This window comes from Macaca fascicularis, chromosome 13 (genome assembly GCF_037993035.2).
Source record: "Macaca fascicularis isolate 582-1 chromosome 13, T2T-MFA8v1.1".
Taxonomy (NCBI): Eukaryota; Metazoa; Chordata; class Mammalia; order Primates; family Cercopithecidae; genus Macaca; species Macaca fascicularis.
This window is the reverse complement of record NC_088387.1, coordinates 378,036-397,509: the sequence shown is the minus strand read 5'-3', so window position 1 is coordinate 397,509 and position 19,474 is coordinate 378,036. Positions and strand designations below refer to the sequence as shown.

General features: G+C 46.8%; 1 protein-coding gene and 1 long non-coding RNA gene across 2 annotated transcripts in view; both read right to left on the bottom strand.

Moving 5' to 3' along the window:
* Positions 1 to 19,254, bottom strand: part of LOC141408391 (uncharacterized) — a 45,561-nt gene extending 26,307 nt beyond the window's left edge. The window contains exons 1-4 of the mRNA XM_074012524.1: positions 19,178 to 19,254; positions 18,733 to 18,896; positions 18,324 to 18,406; positions 17,952 to 18,240 (exon numbers count right to left, since the gene is read on the bottom strand). Coding sequence (XP_073868625.1) covers positions 17,952 to 18,240; positions 18,324 to 18,406; positions 18,733 to 18,896; positions 19,178 to 19,254 — 613 coding nt within the window. The remainder of the gene's footprint in view (positions 1 to 17,951; positions 18,241 to 18,323; positions 18,407 to 18,732; positions 18,897 to 19,177) is intronic.
* On the bottom strand, positions 1,249 to 11,941 carry LOC135966747 (uncharacterized). Its single transcript, XR_010580283.1, has 3 exons — positions 11,802 to 11,941; positions 3,041 to 3,075; positions 1,249 to 1,807 (listed from the first exon to the last, which is right to left on the bottom strand). It is a non-coding gene; the product is annotated as an uncharacterized lncRNA (long non-coding RNA).
* Positions 19,255 to 19,474: the final 220 nt, after the last annotated feature.

The window sequence follows — 19,474 nt, the reverse complement described above, 5'->3', positions numbered from 1 at the left end:
GCAGAGGCAAACAGGCTGCTGCTTCTAGGCTGCTCGGGAAGATACAAGCTTGAAGGGGCTGCAAGGCAGGACTCACTGAGGAGCAGTCATGTGGATGCCACGCCTCTCACATGGCACACACTGACAACATGCAACTCACATGCAACACAACACAACACGCATGTACAATGGGCTTATACAACACTGACAACACACACTGCACACAAACACACACAACCTATACAACACATACCCAATACATGTGACTCACAACACAATGTGCATTTATAACACACTCATACGACACATAACCAATACATGCAACTCACAACACAACATGTGCGTACAACACACTCATACACACATACAGCACACGTAACTTACATACAACACAACACGCACGTACAATGCACTCATACAGCACACACAACACACAACTCACATACAACACGCACATGCAACACACTCATACAACACACAACACTCATACAACACACAACACACGTAACTCACAACACAACATGCACACACAACACTCATACAACATACATACAATACATGCAACTCACAACATACACACACAACACACTCATACAGCTCACGTACAACACATGCAACTCACGTTCAACACAACATGCACGTACAACACACACAACACACGCAACTCAACACAACATTCACGTACAACACACTCATGCAACACAACACTCATACAACGTACACACAATACATGCAACTCATAACACAACATACACATACAATACACTCATACAACACATACAACACATGCAACTCACGCATAACACAGCATGCACGTACAACACACTCATACAACATATAACACATACAACATGCACACAACACACGCAACTCAACACAAATACATGTACAATTCACTCACAACACACAACACTCATACAACACACAACACATGCAACCCATAAACACATGTACAACACACTCATACAACACACAACACTCATACATCACACACAATACATGCAACTCATATACGACATACACATACACACATACAACACACAACACTCATACAACATACAAAGCATGCAACTCACAAATACACGCACAACACACTCATACAACACACAACACTCAAATGTACAATAAGTGCAACTCAACACAATATGCACATACAACACACATACAACCCATGCAACTCACATACAACACAACACACTCATACAACACATTCATACAACACACACTATACAGATTCTAAGTATGAAATAGAAAACAGCACACTCACAGTTTCTAAATTTGATGAAAACTTTTTTCAAGAAAGTCGTCCAACATCCAAACTGGTACCATGTCCTCATTTTCAGTTGCTGTTCAGATTCAAGCATTTTTATCATCTACTCTATGAATTATAATAATACAGCATAAACCCATTTTTCATTTTACACCCACTTTGCTGTGGGGTGCTCCAAAACAGGGGCCAGGAGCCTCAGAGTCGTCCCTCGGAACAAAACACAACCGACACTCAGAGGCCAGGAAGGGAACTCGGGGGGTGACACACACTCTCTCATCTGCAGAGCTCTGCTTCAAATACTTTACACGTAACCAGGCTGGAACGGGTTGGTGAGGGTACAGACATGGCAAACTGAGAAGAAACTGGCAGGTGGAGAAAGATCAGTCAAAATCCAAGGAAAAATGCTGAACATTTTCCACAAATAGTTCACACAACAGATGATACTCAGGCTACTGAAAGTTTATTGAGAGGGGTCTTGCTCCAAAGAAAAAGTTCTCTCCCAAAGTTATCAAAGATTCACAGCAGGCACCTGCCCCCAACACACCATCTTCCGAGGGCCTAGGAGTCAAAAAGAAGGTAAGACAGTAGTAAGGGTACAGGGAGAGGAGAGCGGGAGGGGACCGAGAACTCGGAACCAAGAGATGGGCGGACACTGAATGCCTGACTCCAAGGTTATCACCCCAGAAAACAAGTCTGTTTAAGTCCGTAGTAACAGTGTTAGTACTTTCACTGAACCTGCACTCAACACTGGAGAACCTCCCTGTGTTATAAAGACGATCTGAAAAATAACATTAATTCACAATGTAGAGTGATGATTCAGCCACAGAAAATAAAACTGACATAATCCACTACAAGTCACACTATGTCTGTCTTTAAGACTGGTTTATGATGCAGAAAAGAGGCAGTTTGAGATCTAAAATACTTAAACTGGCAAACACCTTGTTTCCCTGAATTCTCACAACCGTGGCACCAGCTAGAGTAAGACAGAGTGGTTTTCAGAGCTTCCAGAACAGCAGAACAGATCAATCATAAATATGCAAAAGTGATCTGAAAACAGAATTAATTAATATTCCACGTTTTGGCTTAAACTAGTCATGTGATTTCCAATAAGTGGGAAACATTCACACCGATTTTTATAAGAAAGTTCAATGTGAACACATAGTACAGAACATTGCCTTTGTTTTGGAATTTATTTATTTAATATGATAATTTCATTTGTATTTAGTTATTCTTGATGTTGAATGCTCATCTTTATTAATGATGAGCTACCCATTTTCTGACTGAGGAAACAGAAAGTTGTCACTGCCTAACAGCAATACTCAAAACAGCCTGTATGAAAGGAAAAGGTATATCTGTGTGCACACAGATGCATACACATGCATACACGTACCTATACATGTACACACGCGTGTACATATGTGCATACACATACACACATACACATGTGTGCATGAGCACACATGCATGCACACATATACACATACATGCATACACACGCATATGCACATACACGTACACTCATATACACACGTACACATGCACACACATACATGCATATACACGTGCACATGGACACGTGGACACGCACATACACACGCATACACACATGCACACACATGCATGCGTACATGCATACGTAAGTATCATCTCAGGTACGTGGATTCAAAATTCTGATGCAAACAAGAATAATTACAAAACAAGGTAGGGTGTCAACAAGTGAGAATTGAGATGAAAGTTCTGATATGTTCCAGAGACGATACGGGAGGTCGTCACATCACATAAATATCTTACCCATTTTAAACGTGACAATTCCTGCCAACATCGGCCTGGATTAAGATGATTTCATTGACATAAGGAACAGAAAATATAGTATTTATTCTAATGAGATTCTGTAATCATTACATTATTTTCACAATTATAAGTAATCACTAAATAACTTCCTCCCAAGGGTCTAAAAATAAAAATAAGATAACAAAAGAAAGTCACAGTCCTGAGAGCTTTATCATGCAAATCACAACTGTGAAAATCAAGCATGTTTTTGAGACTATGCCCTCCTCAAATATCCTTCCTGGAATTTTGTACCAGTAATGGCTGGTAATTAATTGTTATACCAGCTGGAAAGTATATCATTGGGGGTACGTGAAGTAAACATGTAAAGAGAAATGAACACACACACTTGAACCCAGGCCTCATTTCACAACTGTTTCCTACTTTCGATTTGCTTAGTTTACCTCATGAGGTACCTCGAGGAGAGAAAGCAGAGCTGGGATCTGCCCCGAGGCTGCTTCGGGAAGAGCTGGGTGGGCACCAAGACCCTCAGACCGAGGGCTGAGCTGCGTGGCTATGACCCCATCACTGCAGCTCCCCAAGCGTGTGTCCCTGTGTGTCACGCAAACCCCTGCCACACAGGTGACACACGCCACACGCCTGACACAGGCTCAGCACACAGGGAGCGATCAGTAAGTGGTGACTAGAGAGAAGTGACGGCCTTCAGCGTGGATGGAGAAAACAGGCCACAGACTCACAGAGGAAACGCCACAGATCCACAGACGGAGAAAACACCACAGACGCACGGACGGAGGAAACACCACAGACGCATGGAGGGAAGAAAAGTGCCACAGACGCACGGAGGGAGGAAAAGTGCCACAGACGCAGGGACGAAAGAAACGCCACTGACGCACGGATGGAAGAAACGCCACAGACGCATGGACGGAGAAAACGTGCCACAGAGGCACTCACGGAGAAAACAGTCCACAGATGCACGAACAGAGGAAACGCCACAGACGCACGGACGGAGGAAACAGGGCAGAGACGCCTATACACCAGTGTGGAACGTCGGACAGGAACGTCCCGGCCATGCACTGTCCACTCCCCCTAGAGACTTCCCACCCCAGAGCACTCAGGATGGCTGTGGAGCGCCTGCCACGCACCCCAGAGGCGAAGCTGGGGAGCCAGAGATGAGCAGGTTCACGTCCATCAAATGCAGCTGCAATCCCTGTAATAACTGGAGGTCACTATTAAACAGAAGGGCACTTCACTTGGAATAAAAGCACTCTGCATAAAAGAACTAAAGATTGGCTGGAGACAGCTTAGAAACCGTCACCATTATTCTTGTTAGTGACAGCGAAGCTTCAAGAGTGGTCACTTTTCCTGTAGAAATCCCACAGAGGTGATTCCTGGAACTCATTTAGAATATTTCTTTCCCAGAAACCACACAACCAAGAACTTAATAGTGCCGTCTCTTGACCAGAAAGATTCAGATTTCTGATGAAACTAAAACCTGTCCAGCCTCCTGATTCTAGAAGATGCTGTACAGAAAAGCTAACTCAAAGGGGTCTCATTTCTTTTGTCATCCACGACACATAAAAAATTTTTTTAAATATACAAAAAATGTAGGAATCGTACAGTGAATACCCATGTGTCTACCCCCTGGATCACAGACTAGATTTAAATGTAAAGTTCTAAAGGTTCCCAGCTAAGGAAATGTGCAGTGTAAGCCTCTACCTGGTTAGAACCAAGGGGAATGGAATGAGCTTTCCCCAGCCTTGCTGCTCAGCTGGGAGGGGCTGCCACAGCTCAGCCACCCCACCCCAGAGCACCCAGGATGGCTGTGGAGTTCCTGCCACCCACCCCAGAGGTGAGGCTGGATCCCCATTCGCGGTGTTAAGAATGAGCCAGCCTTTAGAGGCCATGTGGTCTATACTTGAATAGAAAATGTTCCAGGAAACTAAAGATTCCAATGCGTGCACTGAATTCCTAACCATTTGAAACCCAGGCTCCTCATCTATACACGAAGAACAACGCTCTCTCCTGGGAAAGCATTTCAGAAGGACGAAAAAGGATCCACATGAGAGCAGCTGAAAACTACAAGGCATCATGCAATTATAAGCCTTTTTCTATATCTTTGTTTCAAGGAATGTCAGCATTCTAAATATTGCAGTTCATCCCACATCACCTTTCAGGAGCAAATCATAACGATCAAAAGTATCAGCAGAATCACTACCAGCTCAGTCGCCATGTGCTTCTTCTTCCTGCATGACAATTCCTGCAGAACGATGGGACCATCCAAGAATGGCTCCCTGCCATCATGTGCCCATTCTCCTTCCCCAGGGGGCTATTCCTGTACTCACGGGGCATGGGAAACCTGTATAACGCCACCAGAAAGTCCTTGTTTGACTTACACACTTCCCAGAAGGGCTGATTTTATCCAGAATCCTAACTGTGTCAAACACTAAACCTAAGAAATCATCAAGAAACCAAGGAAATGTAAGGCCATGTCCTGCCCCGGGTGCATGGCTACTAGGGGAGAAATAGAAAATGAGACATGAAAGGAAACTTTTAAGATATTCAGACCATCACTGGATGATTCCAGGAACCCATTACAGATCATTGCTGTTCCTAATAACAGGAAAGAAATTCTAAAATCCCAACAGGCATGGTGAGTCCCTCACTTGCATGAAGTCAAAATAATAATCCATCACTCTCTTCAAAAGGACAAAAGAAAAACTCTACTTCCTCTTCATATTAATTTGTGTACAAGCGACTTAAGTGAGAAAATCTTAATGTCTGGACTGTGATATCAATAGCAAAATAATCCCAAGATTCCCAATTAAAAGATAGAGACGGCCTGAATGAATTTAAAACAAGAAAAACCGACTATATGCTGCCTACAAAAAACACAGTTCAGCTGCAAAGACACACATAGACTAAATGTGAAGGGATGGAAAAACACATTCCACATTAATGGAAATCAAAGGTAAGCAAGAGTAGCCATATTTATTTCAGATCAATCACAATTTAAGTCAAAAACTGTAAAAAGGAGAAAAAAAGGTAATTATATAATAAAGAGATCAAAATAGCAAAAGGATATAACAATTACGAGTATATGTGCACCCAACAACAAAGCACTCAGATATATAAAGCAAATATTAGTAGATCTAAATGGAGAGAGAGGTCGGGCGCGGTGCCTCACGCCCATAATCCCAGCATTTTGGGAGGGATGTGGAGGCAGGTGGATCACCTGAGGTCAGGAGTTTAAGACCAGCCTGGCCAATATGGTGAAACCCTGTCTCTACTAATACAAAAAATTAGCCCAGCATGGTGGCACATGCCTGTAATCCCAGCTACTTGGGAGGCTGAGGCAGGAGAATCACCTGAACTCAGGAGGTGGAGGTTGCAATGAGTTGAGATTGCACCTCTGCCCTCCAGCCTAGGCAACAAGAGCAAAACTCTGTCTCAAATAAATTTATATATACATATATATGTATAGAGAGAGACAGGGAGACACCAACACAACAATAGTAGGAGCTTCAAAATCCCACTGTCAGTACTGGAGGTCATCTAGACAAAAAATAACAACAAAACATCAAATTTAAAGTCCAGTGTAGACCAAATGGACCTAACAGACATTTACAGAACATTTCATCCAACAGATACAAAATGCACATTCTTCTCAGCACATGGAATATTCTCTAGAATCCACCACATGTTAGGCTACAAAAGAATTCTCAATACATTTTTTCTAAAATTGAAATAACATCTAGGATATTCTCAGACTCTAACAGAATAAAGCTATAAATCAACAACAAGGAACAGACACTTCTCAAAAGAAGACATTTATGCAGCCAATAGAGACATGAAAAAATGCTCATAATATAGAATGAGACCACCACTTCTCCTGTTGTCTTTCCCAGCTTTTCCCCGTCTCCCCTTTTCCCTAGTTTATAAGACAGGAGAAGGGGGAGAAAACAAAAAGTTAGAAAGAAACAGAAGGAAGATAAATAGCTAGAGGACCTTGGCACCACCACCTGGCCCTGGTGGTTAAAATAATAATACTAATATTAACCCCTGACCAAAACTACTAGTGTTATCTGTAAATTCCAGACATTGTTTGAGAAAGCAGTGTAAAACGTTTTGTTCTGTTAGCTGATACATGTAGCCTCCCATCATGTTTTGTCTGAGGCTAGTCCTGCTACAATAATCACTCGCCATCAGAGAAATGCAAATCAAAACCACAATGAGATACCATCTCACACCAGTTAGAATGGTGATCATTAAAAAGTCAGGAAACAACAGGTGCTGGAGAGGATGTGGAGAAATAGGAACACTTTTACACTGTTGGTGGGACGGTAAACTAGTTCAACCATTGTGGAAGACAGTGTGGTCATTCCTCAAGGATCTAGTACTAGAAATACCATTTGACCCAGCCATCCCAATACTGGGTATATACCCAAAGGATTATAAATCATGCTGCTATAAAGACACATGCACACGTATGTTTATTGCGGCACTATTCACAACAGCAAAGACTTGGAACTAACCCAAATGTCCATCAATGACAGACTGGATTAAGAAAATGTGGCACATATACACCATGGTATACTATGCAGCCATAAAAAAGGATGAGTTCATGTCCTTTGTAGGGACATGGATGCAGCTGGAAACCATCATTCTCAGCAAACTATCGCAAGGACAGAAAACTAAACACCGCATGTTCTCACTCATAGGTGGGAAATGAACAGTGAGATCACTTGGACACAGGAAAGGAAACATCACACACTGGGGCCTGTTGTGGGGAGGGGGGAGGAGGGAGGGGGGAGGGATAACATTAGGAGATATACCTAATGTAAATGATGAGTTAATGCGTGCAGCATACCAACTTGGCACGCGAATACATATGTAATAAACCCGCACATTGTGAACATGTACCCTAGAACACAAAGTTTAATTTTAAAAAAAATCAACAACGAGGAGAACTTTCAAAACTGTATGAATACATAGAAATTAAACAATATGCCCTTGAATAGCCAATGGGTCAATGAAGAAATGAAGAAGGAAATTTAAAAATTTCTGGAAATAAATGAAAACAGAAACACAACATATCAAAGTTTATGGTATACAGCAAAAGCAGTATTAAGAGGAAAGTTTATAACAATAAACTCCTACATTTAAAAAACAGATTTAAAATAAACAACCTAACAACGAACTGCAATGAGCTAGAAGAGCAAGAACAAATCAAATCCAAAAGTGGTAGAAGAAAAGACATAACAAAGATCAAAGAGGAACTAAATAAACTTGAAACTAACAAATATAAAAATGAAGAAAAAAATGTTGGTTTTTTGAAAAGATAAATAAAATAGACAAACCATTAGCTACACTAAGCAAACAAAAAGAAATCCGAAAGAAATAAAATTAGAAACAGAAAAGGAGAATGACAGTTGATACCACAGAAATACAAGGGATCATTACAGACTATTTTGAACAACTATATGTCAACAGATTGGAAAACCTAGAAGAAATGGATAAATTCCCGGACACGTACAACCTACCAAGATGGAACCAAGAAGAAACGGAAATCCTAAAACAGACCAATAATGAGTAACATGTATGACTAAGTAATAATAAAAAGTCTCCCAACAAAGAAAAGCCCAGAACTAGGTGACTTCGCAGCTGAATTCTACACATTTTTGTTTCAATTCTTCTCAAACTATTCCAAAAGTATTGAAGAGGAGGGAATCCTGCCAAGTTCATTCTTCAAGACCAGCATTACCCTGATACCAAAATAAGACAAGGACACAATAAAAAGAGAAAACTATAGGTCAATATCCCTGATGAACACAGATGCAAAAATCCTCAACAAAATACTAACAAACTGAATCCAACAGCAAATCAAAAAGATTATACACCATGATCAAGTGGGATTTATCCCAGGATGCAAGGATTGCTGAACAAACACAAATCAATAATCATGCTACATCACATCAACAGAATTAAGGACAAAAACCATAATATCATTTCGATAGATACAGAAAAAGCATTTGATAAAATTCAACGCTGCTTCATGATAGAAAGTCTCAACAAAAGAGGCACTGAAGGAAAAATACCTCAACACAATAAAGGCCATATGTGACAAACCCACAGCTAACATAATGGGGAATGGGGAAACACTAAGAGCTTTTTCTCTGAGATCTGTAACAAGACAAGGACGCCCACTTGTGCCACGCCTATTCAACACAGCACTGAACGTCCTAGTCAAGAGCAGTCAGGCAAGAGAAAGAAATCAAGGGCACCCAAAGTAGAAAGGAGGCACTCTAATTGTCTGTTTTCAGACAATGTGCTCTTATATATTAAAAAAAAAAAAAAAAAAAAAAGACTCCAGCAAAAATCTCTTTGAACTGATAAACAAATTCAGTAAAGTTACAGAATACAAAATCAACATATAAAAATCAGTAGCATTTCTATAGACCAACAATGAGCCAGTGAAAAAAGAAATCAAGAAAGCAATCCCATTTAACTACAAAAATATAAAATAAAAATAAAAATACCTCAGAAGAAATCTAACCAAGAAGGTTAAAGATCTCTATGAGGAAAACGATATTCTACCCTCGGAAGGTAGAACAGTGGCTTCTAGAGACAGGAAAGGGCGGCGGGAAGGCAGAAAGGGAGAGGTTATCTAATGGATACAAAATTACATCTAGATAGTAAAAATAAGGGTTAGTGTGCTATAGCCTTGTAGGGTGACTATAGTTTACAATTTATTGTATATTTTCAAGCAGCTAGAAGAGAGGATTTTAAATATTCCCAGCATTAAGAAATGACAAATGTTTGAGATGATGGACATGCTAATTATCCTGAGTTGCTAATTACACACGAAAAACATGTATTGAAATATCATACTGTATCCCATGGATATGTACTATAATGTGTCCATTAAAAATAATAATTGTTAAAAACCCAAGGGTCATTTCTCATGTGTCCTATGTCAGTGTTGTGGTCCATTGGTGGAGACCCAGCCATTTGCAAGTAAGACTATAGTCACTTGAGCTGAAAGCAAATGAATCGTCACAAAAATTACCACTGGCACCGAGTCTTCTTTCCAGAATTTCCTGCCCACAGCACTGCCACAGTCACTGTGGGCAGGAAAGACACACTAGCACCCAAGTTTCAACCCCAGTACAGTTGATGCTTTTATTTCTCTGGTTTGGAATAGGTGTGTGTTCATAATTTACGTTTACTCCAACTGTCCCCTTGCTTAAATAGCTTCTTAAGGATAACTTCCTCTTACTAAATCCCAACAGCTTCTGAGCATCCGTTATATTCTCCAAAGTAAATAAAAAGAGAAAACGTGTTGAAAGCCTGATAATGTTCACTTAAGAATCCAGCATGATGTACAGCTTGAAATGACTACTCCACCTTGTTCCTTTACATGACTTTTAAAGTAGCCCCAGTTATTATACATAATTGAGGTCATAATTTCTGCAATACCATTAGGTCCACGAACGGTAGGGCCAGAGGACTTCAAAGTCTGTCTCCGATTTTTTTTTTTAAAAAAGGGAAAGCTCATGAGAGTAGGTAATGAAAATAAATATTCACACAACTCGGAACAGGGGATGGTGAAACATAAAACTCCAGCCTGGCACAGGTGTCCAGCCAGTGAGGGTGGGGACACAGACTCATAGGGTCCCCACAATCCCTCAAAAATGCCACAGACAGGTGGGTGGCCTGAGACAGAGCCAGGCTCCGAATTCCGGGAGCTGTCTGGCTCATGTGCACCTCATGTGGTCCACACTGCACGAGGATGCCCAACGTCACCAGTCCCGGTGCAGAACACAAGAATGCCCCATGGCATGAGCCCCCGCTGCACAGCATAGCCCGAAGGTGCCAGCTCAGACTCCTACACACGCTGGTCACCAAGGCACTGCCCTCCAGGAAGGAGGACCCCAGAGGTCGTGGCAGGGTGAGGTTCTGCTCTTCATCATCCGCGAGCAGAGGGGAAAGTCCCAGCAGACATTTGGGGAGCCTCTACACGTGGTTCTGGGACTCTGAGTGGAGGTTCAAAGATGTCCCCAGGTACGCCAGACTCAAACCTAAAAAAGACCCATTCTTCCAGATATGCCCAGACTGGAACCTATATAGGCCATCCTTCCTAGCTTTTCTCTGGAAAACCAGGCTTAAAAGAGTATCGACTAAAAGGGGCCACCAGGAAGACAGAAGTCCTATCTTTAAAAAAAGATTTTTTTTTTTTTTTTTTTTTTTTTAAAAAGAGGCACTGAGGCTCTGACCCATCTGAGCACAGAGTACGTGCTCGGCAGCCTCTGTCAGAGCAGAGCAAGTACACACATGCTCTCCATGCCCTGTGCTCCCAGCACCCGTGCTCCCCGCACCCATGCTTCACACGCCCGTGCTCCCCGCACCCGTCCTCTCCACGCCCATGCTCCCTACACCTATCTGTGCTCCCCATGCCTATGCTCCCTGCAGCCGTGCTCCCCGCACTGTGCTCCCTGCGCCCATGTCTGCTCCTCGAGCTCTCTTCCACTGGTTTCCTCTGTACATCCCTCTTGATAGTCACTGTCACTGTCACCTCGAATCACCTGGCTAAATGGAGGTAAAGAAAAAGTCTAGAGTAGCACATTGGAGGACAGAGTGGAAGTGGCTATTTACCAAGCAGGGCTATGAGATGAGCGCATCTGATCCCCATTAATCCTGACGGTCAGTTGATTAGCCCTGTTCAACAGCTGGGGACACTGAGGTGTGGAAGGACGGGCTTGCTTACCCCAGACGATGCTGACAGTGTGGGCCCAGCCCAGTCCCACAGCCACCAGGAGGAGGCTCCTCACTGGGCAGGCGCGGATGTGCAGCCCAGAGAACGCTTGGGACCCTGGCACAGACTCCTCAGGAAGGAAACAGAGAAAGGCCCACAGAGACTCAAGCAGCACAGAAGAAGGTCACCCACAAGTTAAAAATAGATGTTTGTGCTTTACCGTCCCAGAGTGCTAAAAATCCAACCCACTCACACGCACAGCCTGACGTGAGCCTGGCCTCCTGCAGCACTGGGCTAAGCGAGAGACGTACCTGCCTCTCTCCCGACAATAGCAAACTTGGCAGCTATTCTTCAATGTACTTGACACGCTTCTGTGAGGATTAAGCGACACTCTGTCGACACTGGCTAAGGTTAATCCTGACACAGCCAACCATCTAGATCTGCAGTGAACAAACAACTTACTTTGGATGATTCTGCCACTAACAAAGACCCTGAATCTCCCACCAAAGCTTAGTGACACGACTTACCTTTCTGTTTTCATTTCAGGTACACTGGCCCACATGATCTAATTTACCTGCTGATAATGCCTTGGAAAGACCACCAGGGGGCCCCACACCATTTTCAGCTTTAGAGGGATGTGAATTTCCCTTTGATGAGAAAGGTGATGGGGAAATAAAACAAGGATCCAAAACAGATGCCTGTGTGTTTCCTGGGAGTGATAAAGTCAGGAACTGCCTCTGTGTGTCAGGCGAGGGAATAACAGAGACAATGGCACCAACTCCTGAGACAGAAGACCTGATGCATGGTGCAGCCACCGCCTGTGGCCAAGGAAATTCCAGGGAATGTAGACCCCAGTTGTATGGTACAGCCACCATGTGCGACCACAGAAATTCCAGGAATGCAGACCCTCAGTCACATGGTACAGCCACTATCTGCAGCCACAGAAATTCCAGAGAACGCAGACCCTCAGACACATGGTACAGCCACTATCTATGGCCATGGAAATTCCAAGGAATGCAGACCCTCAGTCACATGGTACAGCCACCATATATGGCCACGGAAATTCCGAGGAATGCATACCCCAGTCGCATGGTGCAGCCACAGCCTGCAGCCACAGAAATTCTGGAGAACGCAGACCCCAGTCGCATGGTACAGCCACTACCTATGGCCATGGAAATTCCAGAGAACAGAGACCCTCATTCCCATGGTACAGCCACCACCTATGGCCACGGAAATTCAGGGGAACGCAGACCCTCAGTTACATGGTACAGCTACCACCTGTGGTCACAGAAATCCTGGGGAACACAGACTCCAGTCGCATGGTGCAGCTACCACCTGTGGTCACAGAAATCCTGGGGAACACAGACTCCAGTCGCATGGTGCAGCCACCACCTGCAGTCACGGAAATTCCAGGGAATGCAGACCCCAGTCACATGGTACAGCCACCATCTATGGCCACGGAAATTCCAGGGAACATAGACACCAGTCGCATGGTGCGGCCACCACCTGTGGCCATGGAAATTCTGGGGAATGCAGGCCCCAGTCTCTAAAGTATGAACTTCACTGCAGTGAATGTGGAAGAGTTTCTCTCTGTGCAGAGCTCAGTATCCAGAAGGGGAGATGGCCCCAGGAATGCCTTCCTCCTCTTCAGAGCTCAGGGCCTAGGGCTGACACCCTTGGGAGGGGTCCTTGTTCAGCAATTGTGCCTGTGGAGGGTCCCCCAACACTCACCGTGCACCTCCTAGGAGCGGAGGCTACAAAAGGGAGCCAGAGACCAAGCTCTGCTCAGACAACAGTGAGCTGATGGCCTTCCACTCTAAGTTCAACAGGGACCCAGGGACCAAGCTCTGCTCAGACAACAGTGAGTTGATGGCCTTCCACTCTAAGTTCAACAGGGACCCAGGGACCAAGCTCTGCTCAGACAATAGTGAGCAGATGGCCTTCCACTCTAAGTTCAACAGGGACCCAGGGACAAAGTTCTGCTGAGACAACAGTGAACTGATGGCCTTCCACTCTAAGTTCCAACTGCATGGAATGTGTATTCCATGAATGCTTGTTAAATGAATGATTCATATAAGGTCATCTGTGCTGACCTTTGCTGGTCTGCTGAATGTGAGCTTCAGAGCATAGGCCTCATTCCTGGAGCAGCCAGCTCTTCCCAGAGCGACGGCCGCTGCAGGGCAAAGCCCAGAGCTTGTCCTGCAGCAACACACTCAGGACCCTGCGCTGGGCACGCTGGGGGCCTCTCCAGCAGAAGATCCCCAGCCCGGACCGTGCAATACCAGTGAACCCCAGGGGAGTCCCAAGTGCTCAAAATCATGTAAATGTCCATTGTGATTTAACATATCAATTTTAGAAGAAAGGGCATATTGCCACCTCTCTCCTCAAACTAGGGACTATAAATCGATCCATCACCCTAACTGAGACTCTGCCTTAAATTCTGCTAAAACTACCATCCAAACACTCAAATTTACATTAGCGTTAAGGGAAAAAAAAAACTAAACCAAACACCTGTAAGAAACGGTCAAGTAACCTGTGATACATCAACCCAAAGATTAAACATGAAAACAATGAAGTAGCAAGATATTAAAAGAATATAAACTCTATGTACATCATGGTCCAAGGTTCTAAAATTACACAGAAACAAAGACTGGAATGGAAGGGGGATACGTTTACAGACACATTTTTTATTTTTTAATTTTTAATATTGCTTCTCTAATGTATGATTTGACTAACCAGATAATTCAGCAAAAAATAAAAAAATAAATTGTGCCTATAGATAAATATGTAAAGAATCCTTTTCTTTGATGCCAATGGAATTAGTTTGGGTCTGACCCACAGTCTTCAATCTTTTAATTAAGACACAAAAATCATCTTTCAAGCTGTTAGGAAAAAAAGAAGAAAAAGATTGAAAACCAGGAGCCCAGAAAAAAAGGACTCGCTATGTATCACAGCGTCTCTCCACGCCTCTCCACCAAGGACAGTGCTCCCTCTTTCCCCATTTTCATACCTACTGCACAAAACACTTAGTAAAGAACTATCTCAATTCATGAGTCACACAGCACAAAGGGCCAGTGTCTCTGCCAAACATACCCTGCAGCCCCAAAACGAAGAGGCAACTGGTTCCTTCCTTCCTCAGTGAAGGAAGAATGAGAGGCTGCTGGTTGTCATTTTAAATCTCACACCTCAATGTCTTAGCACTTTCCTGCTTTGTTGGTTTCCAGGGCTTATTAAAATTAACCACCACCCCCCCCCCCCCCGCGGATATTGAAGAAAGAAAGCAGGAAGGTTGTGCAGGCTTCCAAGAGGCAGAGCCCTGCTTCCGCAGCCACCTCTGTCTTTCTACCCACAGCAGCCGGGTTTACCAATTAGTCTCCCTTAAAGAGCAGTTTATGCTCATCGCGAACAAATGGATGCAATTGCTTCTTTTGAGATGCAGCAAGTTTTGGGCCCTCAGCAAAAAGAAAAGAAAAGAAAAGAAAAGAAAAGAAAAGAAAAGAAAAGAAAAGAAAAGAAAGAAAAGAAAGAAAGAAAGAAAGAAAGAAAGAAAGAAAGAAAGAAAGAAAGAAAGAAAGAAAGAAAGAAAGGGCCGGGCGCGGTGGCTCAAGCCTGTAATCCCAGCACTTTGGGAGGCCGAGATGGGCGGATCACGAGGTCAGGAGATCGAGACCATCCTGGCTAACACGGTGAAACCCCGTCTCTACTAAAAAATACAAAAAATTAGCCGGGCGAGGTGGCGGGCGCCTGTAGTCCCAGCTACTCTGGAGGCTGAGGCCGGAGAATGGCGTGAACCCGGGAGGCGGAGCTTGCAGTGAGCTGAGATCCGGCCACTGCACTCCAGCCTGGGCTACAGAGCGAGACTCCGTCTCAAAAAAAAAAAAAAAAAAGAAAGAAAGAAAGAAAGAAAGAAAGAAAGAAAGAAAGAGAGAAAGAGAGAAAGAGAGAGAAAGAAAGAGAGGGAAATAAAGAAAGAAAGAAAAAAGAAAAGAAAAGAAAAGAAAAGAAAGAAAGAAAGAAAGAGAGAAAGAGAGAGAAAGAAAGAGAGAGAAAGAAAGAAAGAAAGAAAAAAGAAAAGAAAAGAAAAAAGAAAGAAAGAAAGAAAGAAAGAAAGAAAGAAAGAAAGAAAGAAAGAAAGAAAGAAAAAACAGGGCACTGGCACAACAGTCATAACCTCTGCGTGGCACACACACAGAAGGAAAGTTAAAGCCCTGGAGGCGGAGGCGTTCGGAAAGGGAAGGTGGAAGTAGGAAGGACGCCCACGGGATAGAGTGGTCAGAAACAGACCACCTCACCAAAGGGCGCCTTAGACGTTCCAGAGGACAAAATGCTCCTCTTTCCAGGGTAAACACCCATTTGCCAAACTCAGCCAGTGACGGTAAGCAGGAGTTTGCTTTTTTTTTAAGGCGTCTGAGTAACGATGACAAGAGCAAGAAATGAGCTTAATAATGGGACTGACAGGGCCCTGGGCTGGTGACTCTGCTGATGTGCACAGCATCAAAACCCAGGTTCCTCAATGCGCTCCCTCTGCAGTTCAGGACAGCACTACAACTCACCCCATCAATCACTGCTTAAAAAATCAGTTCTAAAAAAAGACGACCCATTTGAAAGCAGCCGGAGGAGGAAGACAGAGAGTGTCTCACAGAATCCAACCGCTTGTAGCCTCGGAACCATAACAAGAATATGAAACTAGCGGGTCCAGTGTGAGGCAGAACAGAGACGCCGTCACGGCTCTCAGGAGGCTGAGCAGGAAGCGCATGGCTCAGGCCCTGCAACGCCCTAAGGGCGCCTGGAGCAGCCCACAGGCCTGTGTCCTTCGTGTGGGTTCACCTTCCTAGTTTCCTGGGTAAATTCAATGTACAGCATTTATTCGCCAAGAAAAGAACATTCAAATCAAACTACTGTCATAACTCTGAAGGGCTCTTAACACTCCAGTCCACACGTTCAAAAGCCCACAAATATCAGTGCTGCCACTGTGCAGGTAACAATGTTTTGGATGCATCATGCACGTAACCAGTAACGACGTTTTCATGTTTTCCGTAGCCATCTCATTCAGGATACTAAAATGATCTGTGACGACTTGATACTTAGTTATCTGTGATTTTCAGATAGATTTAACAAGGCTACCTGGCCAAGAAGGCCTCACCCTCCTGAACCTGGGCACCGGTGCCCCTACGTGCACCTGGGGCCTGGGGAGCGCAGTCTCCACCACCTCTCGCTCTTCAATGTTAAATGTCCTCCCGGAGCGCCTGCGTCGTGGGCCCAGGCTCGGCCCCTCCTGGAGAGCCCTTTCCACATTACAGGACAGGGGAAGCCCAGAGCCCGCGCTGCAGCGCCACTGACGTCCCGGAGTCCCCGATTCCTGCTCCTTCCCGTCCGCGGAGGCTGGCGGGGAGGGCCTGGGACCCATTTTAGTTTTCGGTTTTGTCACGAGCCGGAAGGCGACAGCACATGCGAGCGCAGGAAACCCTTTTTTAAAATCTTCCAACGGAAACGCGAGGGGCTGCCTGACTGCCTCGGAGACGCTAGGCGGGAACCCAGAGCACCCCTGCCGTTTCCCGCATTGCAGCAGCCGGGACCCCGCCCACGCCGCGGGGGGCCCGAGGCGACAGGAGGCCCGCCGGGATCCGGCCCTTTCTTCCTCGACAAGCTGGGGGGTGGCGTGGGGCGGAGTTGGGGGGCGGGGGCAACTTAAGAAGTGATCGCGCTGTACCCAGGATTCGGAGGGGAAGCCCGGCCCCATCCTACAGCTCAGAGGCAGAACGACCCCGGAAGGTGCTCCAGGCGACCCCCTCTACCAGGCTCAATTTAAAACATAAACCGGAGAGGGTGGAAAGCTCACTATTTTCCGAATGGAGGTTCCTATCGCCATGTTCCTTCCTCCTCCGCCCCACCCGGCATGGACCCCGGGGCTGCCTTGCCGGCTCCCGCCGCCCCGCAGGTACCCCTGCCGCTCCCGGGCACGGGCTTCTCCCCAGTTCTTCCCATCGCTTCCCCGCTCTTCTCCCCAGTTCTTCCCATCGCTTCCCCACCTTTCCCCGGGTCCTCCCATCGCTTCCCCCTCTTCTGCCCGGTTCCCCCATCCCCTTCGCCCTGTTCTCCCCTTCTCCCTCTTCTCCCCTTCTCCGTCCGTCCCTCCCTCGCCGCCCGGAGGGGGGCGCGCACCTTGAGCATGTCCCCCGCTGGTCAGCACGCCGATGGCCTTGCCGGCCCCGGAGAGCTGCTCCAGGAACTTCCGCAAGGAGCCCTTGGGGGCCCGGGAGTCTTCCGCGTCCAAGACGAGGAGGCCGAGGGCAGCCGCTAGTCCGGGTGCGCAGCAGGCAATGGAGACCCTGCCCGCGTGCGCCCGACTCGGAAACGCTGCCCCGCCCGCGCCCCCGCCCGGCCCTAGCGTCAAAGGGCCTTGACGGGCGGGGCCCAAGCGCACAGGAGGGGCTGCGGGGGTGGGGCGCGGCTAGGGGCAGGGGCAGGGGCAGGGAAAGGGGCAGAGAAAGGGGCAGGGGCTGGCCGGGGCCGGGTGTGAGCAGGAGGACCTACGCGGGGGTCGTCGTAGGTGGCTGCCGCGCTAGCGGTGGGTGAGGTCGCGGAGGCGGGGGTAACACCACAAGTGGGCGGAGTCCCTGGGGGTGGGGCCGCGTTGCCGGTGTGCTACCCTTGCGGGTGGGTTGGAGGACTCTGGTTGGGGCCTTTAGAGATGCCCGGAGCGCCACAGGTGGGGGCAGGGGCAGCGACCGGGGGAGGGGAGACCGCAAGGGGGCGGGGTCACATCGTTCGCTGGGCGGGCCAAGGCAGGGCGGAATAGAACGCCGGGAGCATCTCCCGGGGCGGGGAGGGGGGGGGCAAGGGAGACCGTGAGTGGGCGCGAACGCCGGGGCCGGTGGAAACTCCGCACTTGCGGGGAGCGCCGATGGCGGGGTGGGGTGGAATTGGGGCGCGGAGACCCCACCTGGACGCGGAGGCTCGCGGCAGGCCCGGTAGATCCGGCTGTTGTCAGCGCCGAGCCCGGCCGCGCGCACAGCTTCTTGGTGGCAGCAGGATTCCTCCTGGGGCTGCGCTAGGAGCCTCTGCGCGCGGCTTCCTCGATCCCCGCCCCCACGTTTTCTCTGCAGCCTGAGGTCGGGAAGGACGCACGGAGAGTGGATCCTCCAGGTGGTGGGAAAAGCTGAGCGCGGCGAGCTTAGCTATGACGAAGCAGCGATTTCCTGGGTCCACGGGGTCTGTGGCGCTCCCGGGCCCCCAGCTCGTCCCGTGGGGAGAAGAATCCTTGGGGTGGGGAAGAGTATCGGGGCGCTACACTCAGAGACGCATGGGCGCGCGAAAGTCAGAGTGGGATAGGAGGAGGCGCAACGGGACTGACCTGGCGGGGAGGCGGGACGACACTTCCTCCCTACGGACAGGCGCGCTGCTGTACGCTGTGCCGACCTCGGCTGACTTCACCGGCCAACTCCACGTGCTGAAATACGCACATTCAAAGCGCTGTGCCAGTTGCCCATCCACAGCTTAACAGCCTGGTGCCAGTTACCTGCGATGGGACAGGGAGCAGCCCCTACAAAAGCACGGGCTTATGGGATCCCGGTTCCTTCAGTGCTCACCCCACGAAGAAGGGCTCCCAAACGGCCCCACTCGAGGGCTTTCCGGAGGATGGTCCTGCGCAGTGGGTGTTTGTTGAACAGATAGGAAACAACAAA